General features: G+C 42.7%; 1 protein-coding gene across 1 annotated transcript in view; it reads right to left on the reverse strand.

Annotated features, from left to right (window-relative positions):
• The window catches only part of Grasp65 (Golgi reassembly-stacking protein 2), a 36483-nt gene that overhangs the window by 17832 nt on the left and 2999 nt on the right, over window positions 1-15652 (reverse strand). The window contains exon 2 of the mRNA XM_071660085.1: window positions 13417-13497. Within this exon, the coding sequence (XP_071516186.1) occupies window positions 13417-13497 (81 nt within the window). The remainder of the gene's footprint in view (window positions 1-13416; window positions 13498-15652) is intronic.

Here is a 15652-nt window from a genome sequence, read left to right on the forward strand (position 1 = left end):
CCATGCCACACATGAAAATGGCACCCCCTTCCCCGTGTGAAGTAACACTAGGAAAAGACAACAAAGGCCACTTTCGTTCACACTCTAGCTGTCATGTGTAATGCACCAAAACCACAGCTCCCATTCCACATCCAGGCCCCACAAAACTTTCCTTGGTTTATCCCAGACGCTTCACATGCCTGTTTCAATCCATTGACAGAACACTGACCCCGGTATACCACTTCGTTCCAATTCCTTGCATGCCTTCCACCCTCCAGTATGTTTAGGCCCCGATCGCTCAAAATCTTTTTCACTCCATCTTTCCACCACCAATTTGGTCTCTCACTTCTCGTTTCCTTCACCTCTGACATATATATCCTGTTTGTCAATCTTTCTTCACTCATTCTCTCCATGTGTCCAAACCATTTCAATACACACTCTTCTGCTCTCTCAACCACACTCTTTTCATTACCACAAATATCTCTTACCCTTTCAGTACTTAATCGATCAAACCACCTCACACCACATATTGTCCTCAAACATCTCATTTCCACCCTCCACCATACAACTCTATCCATAGCCCACGCCTCGCAACCATATAACATTGTTGGAACCACTATTCCTTCAAACATACCCATTTTTGCTTTCTAAGATAATGTTCTCGATTCCCACAAATTCTCCAACGCTCCCAGAACTTTCGCCCCCTCCCCCACCCTATGATTCACTTCCGCTTCCATTGTTCCATCCACTGCCAGATCCACTCCCAGATATCTAAAACACTTTACTTCCTCCAGTTTTTCTCCATTCAAACTTACCTCCCAATTGACTTGACCCTCAACCCTACTGTACCTAATAACCTTGCTCTTATTCACATTTACTCTTAACTTTCTTCTTTCACACACTTTACTAAACTCAGTCTCTAGCTTCTGCAGTTTCTCACATGAATCAGCCACCAGCTCTGTATCATCAGCGAACAACAACTGACTCACTTCCCAAGCTCTCTCATCCACAACAGACTGCATACTTGCCCCTCTTTCCAAAACTCTGCATTTACCTCCCTAACAACCCCATCCATAAACAAATTAAACAACCATGGAGACATCACACACCCCTGCCGCAAACCTACATTCACTGAGAACCAATCACTTTCCTCTCTTCCTACACGTACACATGCCTTACATCCTCGATAAAAACTATTCACTGCTTCTAACAACTTGCCTCCCACACCATATATTCTGAATACCTTCCACAGAGCATCTCTATCAACTCTATCATATGCCTTCTCCAGATCCATAAATGCTACATACAAATCCATTTGCTTTTCTAAGTATTTTTCACATACATTCTTCAAAGCAAACACTTGATCCACACATCCTCTACCACTTCTGAAACCACACTGCTCTTCCCCAATCTGATGCTCTGTACATGCCTTCACTCTCTCAATCAATACCCTCCCATATAATTTCCCAGGAATACTCAACAAACTTTTTCTTTTTTTTTTTTTTTTCAAACTATTCGCCATTTCCCGCATTAGCAAGGTAGCGTTAAGAACAGAGGACTGGGCCTCTGAGGGAATATCCTCACCTGGCCCCCTTCTCTGTTTCATCTTTTGGAAAAAAAAAAAAAAAAAAAAAAAAAACAAGAGGGGAGGATTTCCAGCCCCCCGCTCCCTCCCCTTTTAGTCGCCTTCTACGACACGCAGGGAATACGTGGGAAGTATTCTTTCTCTCCTATCCCCAAACTTATACCTCTGTAATTTGAGCACTCACTTTTATCCCTTTTGCCTTTGTACAATTACACTATGCAAGCATTCTGCCAATCCTCAGGCACCTCACCATGAGTTATACATACATTAAATAACCTTACCAACCAGTCAACAATACAGTCACCCCCTTTTTAAAATATTCCACTGCAATAACATCCAAACCCGCTGCCTTGCCGGCTTTCATCATCCGTAAAGCTTTTACTACCTCTTCTCTGTTTACCAAATCATTTTCCCTAACCCTCTCACTTTGCACACTACCTCAGCCAAAACACCCTATATCTGCCACTCTATCATCAAACATTCAACAAACCTTCAAAATACTCACTCCATCTCCTTCTCACATCACCACTACTTGTTATCACCTCCCCATTAGCCCCCTTCACTGAAGTTCCCATTTGTTCCCTTGTCTTATGCACTTTATTTACCTCCTTCCAAAACATCTTTTTATTCTCCCTAAAATTCAATGATACTCTCACACCCAAACTCTCATTTGGCCTCTTCTTCACCTCTTGCACCTTTCTCTTGACCTTCTGCCTTTCTTTTATACATCTCCCACTCATTTGCATTATTTCCCAGCAAAAATTGTCCAGATGCCCCTCTCTTCTCTTTTACTAATAATCTTACTTCTTCATCCCACCACTCACTACCTTTTCTAATCTGCCCACCTCCCACGCTTCTCATGCCACAAGCATCTTTTGCACAAGCCATCACTGCTTCCCTAAATACATCCCATTCCTCCCCCACTCCCCTTACGTTCTTTGTTCTCACCCTTTTCCATTCCGCACTCAGTCTCTCCTGGTACTTCCTCACACAAGTCTCCTTCCCAAGCTCATTTACTCTCACCACTCTTTTCACCCCAACATTCTCTCTTCTTTCCTGAAAACCTCTACAAATCTTCACCTTAGCCTCCACAAGTTAATGATCAGACATCCCTCCAGTTGCACCTATCAGCACATTAACATCCAAAAATCTCTCTTTCAAACGCCTATCAATTAACATGTAATCCAATAACGCTCTTTCCACCAAATTGGAGGTGGAAAGATGGAGTGAAAAAGGTTTTGAGTGATTGGGGCCAGAACATGCAGGAGGGTGAAAGGCATGCAAGGAATAGAATGAATAGGAATGACGTGGTATACTGGGGTCAACGCGCTGTCAATGGATTGAACCAGGGCATGTGAAGCATCTGGGGTAAACCATGGAAAGTTTTGTGGGGCCTAGAGGAAAGGAAGTACTGGTTTCGGTGCATTATACATGACAGCTTGAGACTGAGAATGAATGCGGGGGGGGGAAGGGGTTGTTATTTCATGTCAATGTGTATATATGTATATGTCTGTGTTTGTACATATATGTATACATTGAGATGTATAGGTATGTATATTTGCGTGTGTGGACGTGTAGGTATATACATGTGTATGTGGGTGGGTTGGGCCATTCTTTCGTCTGCTTCCTTGCGCTACCTCGCAAACGTGGGAGACAGCGACAAAAAAAAAAAAAAAAAAAAAAAAAAAATCATACTATTCGCCATTTCCCGCGGTAGCAAGGCAGCGTTAAGAACAGAGGACTGGGCCTTTGAGGTAATATTCTCACGTGGCCCCCTTCTCTGTTCATTCTTTTCGAAAATTAAAAAAATAATGAGAGGGGAGGATTTCCAGCCCCCTGCTCCCATATATATATAAATATATTTTTTTTTTTTTTTTTTTTTTTTTTTTTTTTTATACCTTGTCGCTGTCTCCCGCGTCTGCGAGGTAGCGCAAGGAAACAGACGAAAGAAATGGCCCAACCCCCCCCCCCATACACATGTACATACACACGTCCACACACGCAAATATACATACCTACACAGCTTTCCATGGTTTACCCCAGACGCTTCACATGCCTTGATTCAATCCACTGACAGCATGTCAACCCCTGTATACCACATCGCTCCAATTCACTCTATTCCTTGCCCTCCTTTCACCCTCCTGCATGTTCAGGCCCCGATCACACAAAATCTTTTTCACTCCATCTTTCCACCTCCAATTTGGTCTCCCTCTTCTCCTCGTTCCCTCCACCTCCGACACATATATCCTCTTGGTCAATCTTTCCTCACTCATTCTCTCCATGTGCCCAAACCATTTCAAAACACCCTCTTCTGCTCTCTCAACCACGCTCTTTTTATTTCCACACATCTCTCTTACCCTTACGTTACTTACTCGATCAAACCACCTCACACCACACATTGTCCTCAAACATCTCATTTCCAGCACATCCATCCTCCTGCGCACAACTCTATCCATAGCCCACGCCTCGCAACCATGCAACATTGTTGGAACCACTATTCCTTCAAACATACCCATTTTTGCTTTCCGAGATAATGTTCTCGACTTCCACACATTTTTCAAGGCTCCCAAAATTTTCGCCCCCTCCCCCACCCTATGATCCACTTCCGCTTCCATGGTTCCATCCGCTGACAGATCCACTCCCAGATATCTAAAACACTTCACTTCCTCCAGTTTTTCTCCATTCAAACTCACCTCCCAATTGACTTGACCCTCAACCCTACTGTACCTAATAACCTTGCTCTTATTCACATTTACTCTTAACTTTCTTCTTCCACACACTTTACCAAACTCAGTCACCAGCTTCTGCAGTTTCTCACATGAATCAGCCACCAGCGCTGTATCATCAGCGAACAACAACTGACTCACTTCCCAAGCTCTCTCATCCCCAACAGACTTCATACTTGCCCCTCTTTCCAGGACTCTTGCATTTACCTCCCTAACAACCCCATCCATAAACAAATTAAACAACCATGGAGACATCACACACCCCTGCCGCAAACCTACATTCACTGAGAACCAATCACTTTCCTCTCTTCCTACACGTACACATGCCTTACATCCTCGATAAAAACTTTTCACTGCTTCTAACAACTTGCCTCCCACACCATATATTCTTAATACCTTCCACAGAGCATCTCTATCAACTCTATCATATGCCTTCTCCAGATCCATAAATGCTACATACAAATCCATTTGCTTTTCTAAGTATTTCTCACATACATTCTTCAAAGCAAACACCTGATCCACACATCCTCTACCACTTCTGAAACCGCACTGCTCTTCCCCAATCTGATGCTCTGTACATGCCTTCACCCTCTCAATCAATACCCTCCCATATAATTTACCAGGAATACTCAACAAACTTATACCTCTGTAATTTGAGCACTCACTCTTATCCCCTTTGCCTTTGTACAATGGCACTATGCACGCATTCCGCCAATCCTCAGGCACCTCACCATGAGTCATACATACATTAAATAACCTTACCAACCAGTCAACAATACAGTCACCCCCTTTTTTAATAAATTCCACTGCAATACCATCCAAACCTGCTGCCTTGCATATATATATATATATATTTTTTTTTTTTTTTTATACCTCGTCGCTGTCTCCCGCGGTTGCGAGGTAGCGCAAGGAAACAGACGAAAGAAATGGCCCAACCCCCCCCATACACATGTACATACACACGTCCACACACGCAAATATACATACCTACACAGCTTTCCATGGTTTACCCCGGACGCTTCACATGCCTTGATTCAATCCACTAACAGCACGTCAACCCCTGTATACCACATCGCTCCAATTCACTCTATTCCTTGCCCTCCTTTCACCCTCCTGCATGTTCAGGCCCTGATCACACAAAATCCTTTTCACTCCATCTTTCCACCTCCAATTTGGTCTCCCTCTTCTCCTCGTTCCCTCCACCTCCGACACATATATCCTCTTGGTCAATCTTTCCTCACTCATTCTCTCCATGTGCCCAAACCATTTCAAAACACCCTCTTCTGCTCTCTCAACCACACTCTTTTTATTTCCACACATCTCTCTTACCCTTACGTTACTTACTCGATCAAACCACCTCACACCACACATTGTCCTCAAACATCTCATTTCCAGCACATCCATCCTCCTGCGCACAACTCTATCCATAGCCCACGCCTCGCAACCATACAACATTGTTGGAACCACTATTCCTTCAAACATACCCATTTTTGCTTTCCGAAATAATGTTCTCGACTTCCACACATTTTTCAAGGCTCCCAAAATTTTCGCCCCCTCCCCCACCCTATGATCCACTTCCGCTTCCATGGTTCCATCCGCTGACAGATCCACTCCCAGATATCTAAAACACTTCACTTCCTCCAGTTTTTCTCCATTCAAACTCACCTCCCAATTGACTTGACCCTCAACCCTACTGTACCTAATAACCTTGCTCTTATTCACATTTACTCTTAACTTTCTTCTTCCACACACTTTACCAAACTCCGTCACCAGCTTCTGCAGTTTCTCACATGAATCCGCCACCAGCGCTGTATCATCAGCGAACAACAACTGACTCACTTCCCAAGCTCTCTCATCTCTCTTTTTTTTTCTTTTAAACTATTCGCCATTTCCCGCGTTAGCGAGGTAGCGTTAAGAACAGAGGACTGGGCCTTTGTGGAAGGAAGGAAGGAAGGATATATATATATATATATATATATATATATATATATATATATATATATATATATATATATATATATATATATATTTTATCGAGGATGTAAGGCATGTGTACGTGTAGGAAGAGAGGAAAGTGATTGGTTCTCAGTGAATGTAGGTTTACGGCAGGGGTGTGTGATGTCTCCATGGTTGTTTAATTTGTTTATGGATGGGGTTGTTAGGGAGGTGAATGCAAGAGTTTTGGAAAGAGGGGCAAGTATGAAGTCTGTTGGGGATGAGAGAGCTTGGGAAGTGAGTCAGTTGTTGTTCGCTGATGATACAGCACTGGTGACTGATTCATGTGAGAAACTGCAGAAGCTGGTGACTGAGTTTGGTAAAGTGTGTGAAAGAAGAAAGTTAAGAGTAAATGTGAATAAGAGCAAGGTTATTAGGTACAGTAGGGTTGAGGGTCAAGTCAACTGGGAGGAAAGTTTGAATGGAGAAAAACTGGAGGAAGTAAAGTGTTTTAGATATCTGGGAGTGGATCTGGCAGCGGATGGAACCATGGAAGCGGAAGTGAATCATAGAGTGGGGGAGGGGGTGAAAATCCTGGGAGCCTTGAAAAATGTGTGGAAGTCGAGGACATTATCTCGGAAAGCAAAAATGGGTATATTTGAAGGAATAGTGGTTCCAACAATGTTGTATGGTTGCGAGGCATGGGTTATGGATAGAGTTGTGCGCAGGAGGGTGGATGTGCTGAAAATGAGATGTTTGAGGACAATGTGTGGTGTGAGGTGGTTTGATCGAGTAAGTAATGTAAGGGTAAGAGAGATGTGTGGAAATAAAAAGAGCATGGTTGAGAGAGCAGAAGAGGGTGTTTTGAAATGGTTTGGTCACATGGAGAGAATGAGTGAGGAAAGATTGACCAAGAGGATATACATGTCGGAGGTGGAGGGAACGAGGAGAAGTGGGAGACCAAATTGGAGGAGGAAAGATGGAGTGAAAAAGATTTTGAGTGATCGGGGCCTGAACATGCAGGAAGGTGAAAGGTGGGCAAGGAATAGAGTGAATTGAATCGATGTGGTATACCGGGGTTGACGTGCTGTCAGTGGATTGAATCAGGGCATGTGAAGCGTCTGGGGTAAACCATGGAAAGTTGTTTGGGGCCTGGATGTGGAAAGGGAGCTGTGGTTTCGGGCATTATTGCGTGACAGCTGGAGACTGAGTGTGAACGAATGGGGCCTTTGTTGTCTTTTCCTAGTGCTACCTCGCACACATGAGGGGGGAGGGGGATGGTATTCCATGTGTGGCGAGGTAGCAATGGGAATGAATAGGGGCAGGCAGTGTGAATTGTGTGCATGGGTATATATGTATGTGTCTGTGTGTGTATATATGTGTGTACATTGAGATGTATAGGTATGTATATTTGCGTGTGGGCATGTGTGTGTGTACATTGTGTATGGGGGTGGGTTGTGCCATTTCTTTTGTCTGTTTCCTTGAGCTACCTCGCAAACGCGGGAGACAGTGACAAAGCAAAATAAATAAATAAATAAAATATATATATATATATATGGTATTGCAGTGGAATTTATTAAAAAAGGGGGTGACTGTATTGTTGACTGGTTGGTAAGGTTATTTAATGTATGTATGACTCATGGTGAGGTGCCTGAGGATTGGCGGAATGCATGCATAGTGCCATTGTACAAAGGCAAAGGGGATAAAAGTGAGTGCTCAAATTACAGAGGTATAAGTTTGTTGAGTATTCCTGGTAAATTATATGGGAGGATATTGATTGAGAGGGTGAAGGCATGTACAGAGCATCAGATTGGGGAAGAGCAGTGTGGTTTCAGAAGTGGTAGAGGATGTGTGGATCAGGTGTTTGCTTTGAAGAATGTATGTGAGAAATACTTAGAAAAGCAAATGGATTTGTATGTAGCATTTATGGATCTGGAGAAGGCATATGATAGAGTTGATAGAGATGCTCTGTGGAAGGTATTAAGAATATATGGTGTGGGAGGCAAGTTGTTAGAAGCAGTGAAAAGTTTTTATCGAGGATGTAAGGCATGTGTACGTGTAGGAAGAGAGGAAAGTGATTGGTTCTCAGTGAATGTAGGTTTGCGGCAGGGGTGTGTGATGTCTCCATGGTTGTTTAATTTGTTTATGGATGGGGTTGTTAGGGAGGTGAATGCAAGAGTTTTGGAAAGAGGGGCAAGTATGAAGTCTGTTGGGGATGAGAGAGCTTGGGAAGTGAGTCAGTTGTTGTTCGCTGATGATACAGCGCTGGTGGCTGATTCATGTGAGAAACTGCAGAAGCTGGTGACTGAGTTTGGTAAAGTGTGTGAAAGAAGAAAGTTAAGAGTAAATGTGAATAAGAGCAAGGTTATTAGGTACAGTAGGGTTGAGGGTCAAGTCAAATGGGAGGTGAGTTTGAATGGAGAAAAACTGGAGGAAGTGAAGTGTTTTAGATATCTGGGAGTGGATCTGGCAGCGGATGACACCATGGAAGCGGAAGTGGATCATAGGGTGGGGAAGGGGGCGAAAATTCTGGGAGCCTTGAAGAATGTGTGGAAGTTGAGAACATTATCTTGGAAAGCAAAAATGGGTATGTTTGAAGGAATAGTGGTTCCAACAATGTTGTATGGTTGCGAGGCGTGGGCTATGGATTGAGTTGTGCGCAGGAGGATGGATGTGCTGGAAATGAGATGTTTGAGGACAATGTGTGGTGTGAGGTGGTTTGATCGAGTAAGTAACGTAATGGTAAGAGAGATGTGTGGAAATAAAAAGAGCGTGGTTGAGAGAGCAGAAGAGGGTGTTTTGAAATGGTTTGGGCACATGGAGAGAATGAGTGAGGAAAGATTGACCAAGAGGATATATGTGTCGGAGGTGGAGGGAACGAGGAGAAGTGGGAGACCAAATTGGAGGTGGAAAGATGGAGTGAAAAGATTTTGTGTGATCGGGGCCTGAACATGCAGGAGGGTGAAAGGAGGGAAAGGAATAGAGTGAATTGGATCGATGTGGTATACCGGGGTTGACGTGCTGTCAGTGGATTGAATCAGGGCATGTGAAGTGTCTGGGGTAAACCATGGAAAGCTGTGTAGGTACGTATATTTGCGTGTGTGGACGTATGTATATACATGTGTATGGGGGTGGGTTGCGCCATTTCTTTCGTCTGTTTCCTTGCGCTACCTCGCAAACGCGGGAGACAGCGACAAAGCAAAAAAAAAAAAAATATGGCAGCGGATGGAACCATGGAAGCGGAAGTGGATCATAGGGTGGGGGAGGGGGCGAAAATTCTGGGAGCCTTGAAGAATGTGTGGAAGTCGAGAACATTATCTCGGAAAGCAAAAATGGGTATGTTTGAAGGAATAGTTGTTCCAACAATGTTGTATGGTTGCGAGGCGTGGGCTATGGATAGAGTTGTGCACAGGAGGATAGATGTGCTGGAAATGAGATGTTTGAGGACAATGTGTGGTGTGAGGTGGTTTGATCGAGTAAGTAACGTAAGGGTAAGAGAGATGTGTGGAAATAAAAAGAGCGTGGTTGAGAGAGCAGAAGAGGGTGTTTTGAAATGGTTCGGGCACATGGAGAGAATGAGTGAGGAAAGATTGACCAAGAGAATATATGTGTCGGAGGTGGAGGGAACGAGGAGAAGAGGGTGACCAAATTGGAGGTGGAAAGATGGAGTGAAAAAGATTTTGTGTGATCGGGGCCTGAACATGCAGGAAGGTGAAAGGAGGGCAAGGAATAGAGTGAATTGGAGCGATGTGGTATACCGGGGTTGACGTGCTGTCAGTGGATTGAATCAAGGTATGTGAAGCGTCTGGGGTAAACCATGGAAAGCTGTGTAGGTATGTGTATTTGCGTGTGTGGACGTATGTATATACATGAATATGGGGGTGGGTTCGGCCATTTCTTTCGTCTGTTTCCTTGCGCTACCTCGCAAACGCGGGAGACAGCGACAAAGCAAAAAAAAAAAAATATATATATATATATTTTATTTATTTATTTATTTTGCTTTGTCGCTGTCTCCCGCGTTTGCGAGGTAGCGCAAGGAAATAGACGAAAGAAATGGCCCAACCCACCCACATACACATGTATATACATACATGTCCACACATGCAAATATACCCTACCTATACATCTCAATGTACACATATATATACATACACAGACACATACATATATATCCATGCACACAATTCACACTGTCCGGCTTTATTCATTCCCATCGCCACCTCGCCACACATGGAATACCATCCCCCTCCCCCCTCATGTGTGCGAGGTAGTGCTAGGAAAAGACAACAAAGGCCCCATTTGTTCACACTCAGTCTCTAGCTGTCATGCAATAATGCCCGAAACCACAGCTCCCTTTCCACATCCAGGCAACACACAACTTTCCATGGTTTACCCCAGACGCTTTACATGCCCCGATTCAATCCACTGACATCACGTCAACCCCAGTAAACCACATCGATCCAATTCACTCTATTCCTTGCCTGCCTTTCACCCTCCTGCATGTTCAGGCCACGATCACACAAAATCTTTTTCACTCCATCTTTCCACCTCCAATTTGGTCTCCCACTTCTCCTCGTTCCCTCCACCTCTGACACATATATACTCTTGGTCAATCTTTCCTCACTCATTCTCTCCATGTGCCCAAACCATTTCAAAACACCCTCTTCTGCTCTCTCAACCACGCTCTTTTTATTTCCACACATCTCTCTTATCCTTACATTACTTACTCGATCAAACCACCTCACACCACACATTGTCCTCAAACATCTCATTTCCAGCACATCCACCCTCTTGCGCACAACTCTATCTATAGCCCACGCCTCGCAACCATACAACATTGTTGGTAACCACTATTCCTTCAAACATACCTATTTTTGCTTTCCGAGATAATGTTCTCGACTTCCACACATTCTTCAAGGCTCCCAGGATTTTCACCCCCTCCCCCACCCTATGATTCACTTCCGCTTCCATGGTTCCATCCACCGCCAGATCCACTCCCAGATATCTAAAACACTTTACTTCCTCCAGTTTTTCTCCATTCAAACTTACCTCCCAATGGACTTGACCCTCAACCCTACTGTACCTAATAACCTTGCTCTTATTCACATTTACTCTTAACTTTCTTCTTTCACACACTTTACCAAACTCAGTCACCAGCTTCTGCAGTTTCTCACATGAATCAGCCACCAACGCTGTATCATCAGCGAGCAACAACTGACTCACTTCCCAAGCTCTCTCATCCACTACAGACTTCATACTTGCCCCTCTTTCCAAAACTCTTGCATTCACCTCCCTAACAACCCCATCCATAAACAAATTAAACAACCAAGGAGACATCACACACCCCTGCTGCAAACCTACATTCACTGAGAACCAATCACTTTCCTCTCTTCCTACACGTACACATGCCTTACATCCTCGATAAAAACTTTTCACTGCTTCTAACAACTTGCCTCCCACACCATATATTCTTAATACCTTCCACAGAGCATCTCTATCAACTCTATCATATGCCTTCTCCAGATCCATAAATGCTACATAAAAATCCATTTGCTTTTCTAAGTATTTCTCACATACATTCTTCAAAGCAAACACCTGATCCACACATCCTCTACCACTTCTGAAACCACACTGGGGATAGGGGAGAAAGAATACTTCCCACATATTCCCTGTGTGTCATAGAAGGCGACTAAACGGGGAGGGAGTGGGGGGTTGGAAATCCTCCCCTCTTGTTTTTTTTTTTCAATTTTCCAAAAGAAGGAACAGAGAAGGGGGCCAAGTGAGGATATTCCCTCAGAGGCCCAGTCCTCTGTTCTTAACGCTACCTTGCTAACGTGGGAAATGGCGAATAGTTTGAAAGAAAGATATAAAATAATAAATAATAATAAAATATATATATATATAAAACCTGACAAATACTGAAATATACAAGAGTGCTTTATGATGTAACATTTCCCAATTCTCTATCAACAGACTTAAAGGGCAATTTCATTTTTTTCATTTTGAAAATTCTTCTTACTTGTCCTCTATATGAAAATGAAATTATGAGTTGAAACACTAAATTCATTCTGTATTTCAGAACTTGAATGACACATGCTTTTAATTATCTAGTTAGAAAAGTTGAGAATTTGACAAAGAGCCCAGCTATCAAAAGGATGTACCAACACTCCTGCTAAGGATCAGCCTTCTATGGCCCTAGAAACAAATGAAATCCTTAATTCATTCTCATCCCAGCTAAGGTTAACAGAGAGCTGAAATATCAACCAATTGTTAAAAACCTACTCGCCTGATAGGGTCTGGTTCAATAGCACCATACACTTGGGTGAGTGGCAGATACCCCTAGATACATGCTTCATCTGTCACAGAGTAATGAATTATCAGTTTCATAGCTCAAAACCAGTTTTCTGACCTTTTCATAGCCTGGAGGACAAACGTGTTAGGAAATGCGAGAGCAATATATACAAAAGTTGATGGATACGACCTGTCCTACTGCCAAAGTGTCTTTAAGCATATCTTAGTAAAATCACTACAACTCACATCAAAAGTTAATGTTGAGGACTCATCCAACCCATTCTAATGTTGACATTTAGTTTAACTTTCTTATTATCTGGGCTGTGACTGGTTGACCCACACAAGTCAGTTAAGCCACATCAAATATTTTGCTTGGGCTTCCTTGGTTTAGGGTATCATGCACTGGAAGATATGACTGACCAGGGCTTAAAAGCATGTGTTTTTCAAAAGTTCTGTAAAGTGTAAAAAGGTAAGAATCTTCATAAGTACATTGTGGAACACTATAGATGCTAGGGCACACACCCACTATGTTGCACACCACAAAAAAGTCACATTCAAATACTTAACATTACATTTTTTTTCCAGTAATATCAAAATCCCTTGTGCATCAATGAATCATGATCCTGCATTTCAAAGGGGATTCATTCTTCAAACAAGGGCAAACACTATATCAATGCAACTACTAAACCAAAGCTTCTTAAACATAACAGCTGTAGCCAGGAATTACATGAAGTTCAGGGGATAAGCCATAAGAATGTAAAAGGTTTAGGGAACAACTATTTATTGGTATTACTACACACTGCATGCATTGTCATGGTAAGTTCCAAACTGAGATATTCTCAAATGGGAATTGAAAAAAAGGACTATCAAAAATTCATATTCTAGAGAATATTTACTAACCAGTCTTGTGTTGCCAATAGAGACAATAAAGTCAAAAAAAGCTTCCAAACCAGCAAGTTGACCGGGTGAGTTCTCCTGGACCTGTGAATATGTACATCAAGAAGTTACTGTAACTGTAATCTATTAAGACATAACATGATTCTCAAAGGCCATAACAATGAATCATTACTTGATAAGATGGACCTTGTGAATCGTGAATCTTGTATCAAATAAAACATAAACACCCTAAATCATTTATAAGGACCCCAAAATTGTCAGGACTGATATTACTTAGAAAAATGAAATCTTCATTCAGATATCCAGTAACCAGTTTGCAATTTTGCAAATAAAAATACTTTTGCATACAATAATTTCCTAAGATATGATACTTAAAGCCATTCTAAAGCTGACTGTGAAATATTCAGTTGTTTTCTTTCAGATGTTTTGGCATTGTACCAATTCTGCAAATTTAGCTGTCAAACTCAATGAAAAAATCTAAATTCTCTTCCAATAAAGTTTATAATGCAAAGGATTGTATTTCAAATTCCAAGAGCAGAACAGCTCCTTCTGCACTATCGAGCATACGCTGACAACTAACTGCATGTAAACATCCTCTTTAAGTATGAAATAAGATGCAGACAACAGCTACCTAAATAAGTATCAACATTTTGACTTTTAACAAAGGTGTCAGTGCAATTATGCTTCTGCAATCATTTATCGTGGCAGTACTGGGAGAGAGTTCTACAGTCATTGCATCCCATCTCCTGAACTTTTTTTTTTTTTTTTTTATACTTTGTCGCTGTCTCCCGCGTTTGCGAGGTAGCGCAAGGAAACAGACGAAAGAAATGGCCCAACCCCCCCCATACACATGTATATACATACGTCCACACACGCAAGTATACATACCTACATAGCTTTCCATGGTTTACCCCAGACGCTTCACATGCCTTGATTCAATCCACTGACAGCACGTCAACCCCGGTATACCACATCGCTCCAATTCACTCTATTCCTTGCCCTTCTTTCACCCTCCTGCATGTTCAGGCCCCGATCACACAAAATCTTTTTCACTCCATCTTTCCACCTCCAATTTGGTCTCCCTCTTCTCCTTGCTCCCTCCACCTCCGACACATATATCCTCTTGGTCAATCTTTCCTCACTCATCCTCTCCATGTGCCCAAACCACTTCAAAACACCCTCTTCTGCTCTCTCAACCACGCTCTTTTTATTTCCACACATCTCTCTTACCCTTACGTTACTCACTCGATCAAACCACCTCACACCACACATTGTCCTCAAACATCTCATTTCCAGCACATCCATCCTCCTGCGCACAACTCTATCCATAGCCCACGCCTCGCAACCATACAACATTGTTGGAACCACTATTCCTTCAAACATACCCATTTTTGCTTTCCGAGATAATGTTCTCGACTTCCACACATTCTTCAAGGCCCCCAGAATTTTCGCCCCCTCCCCCACCCTATGATCCACTTCCGCTTCCATGGTTCCATCCGCTGCCAGATCCACTCCCAGATATCTAAAACACTTCACTTCCTCCAGTTTTTCTCCATTCAAACTCACCTCCCAATTGACTTGACCCTCAACCCTACTGTACCTAATAACCTTGCTCTTATTCACATTTACTCTTAACTTTCTTCTTCCACACACTTTACCAAACTCAGTCACCAGCTTCTGCAGTTTCTCACATGAATCAGCCACCAGCGCTGTATCATCAGCGAACAACAACTGACTAACTTCCCAAGCTCTCTCATCCCCAACAGACTTCATACTTGCCCCTCTTTCCAAAACTCTTGCATTTACCTCCCTAACAACCCCATCCATAAACAAATTAAACAACCATGGAGACATCACACACCCCTGCCGCAAACCTACATTCACTGAGAACCAATCACTTTCCTCTCTTCCTACATGTACACATGCCTTACATCCTCGATAAAAACTTTTCACTGCTTCTAACAACTTTCCTCCCACACCATATATTCTTAATACCTTCCACAGAGCATCTCTATCAACTCTATCATATGCCTTCTCCAGATCCATAAATGCTACATACAAATCCATTTTGCTTTTCTAAGTATTTCTCACATACATTCTTCAAAGCAAACACCTGATCCACACATCCTCTACCACTTCTGAAACCACACTGCTCTTCCCCAATCTGATGCTCTGTACATGCCTTCACCCTCTCAATCAATACCCTCCCATATAATTTACCAGGAATACTGAACTTTTT

This window comes from Panulirus ornatus, chromosome 69 (assembly GCF_036320965.1).
Source record: "Panulirus ornatus isolate Po-2019 chromosome 69, ASM3632096v1, whole genome shotgun sequence".
Classification (NCBI taxonomy): Eukaryota; Metazoa; Arthropoda; class Malacostraca; order Decapoda; family Palinuridae; genus Panulirus; species Panulirus ornatus.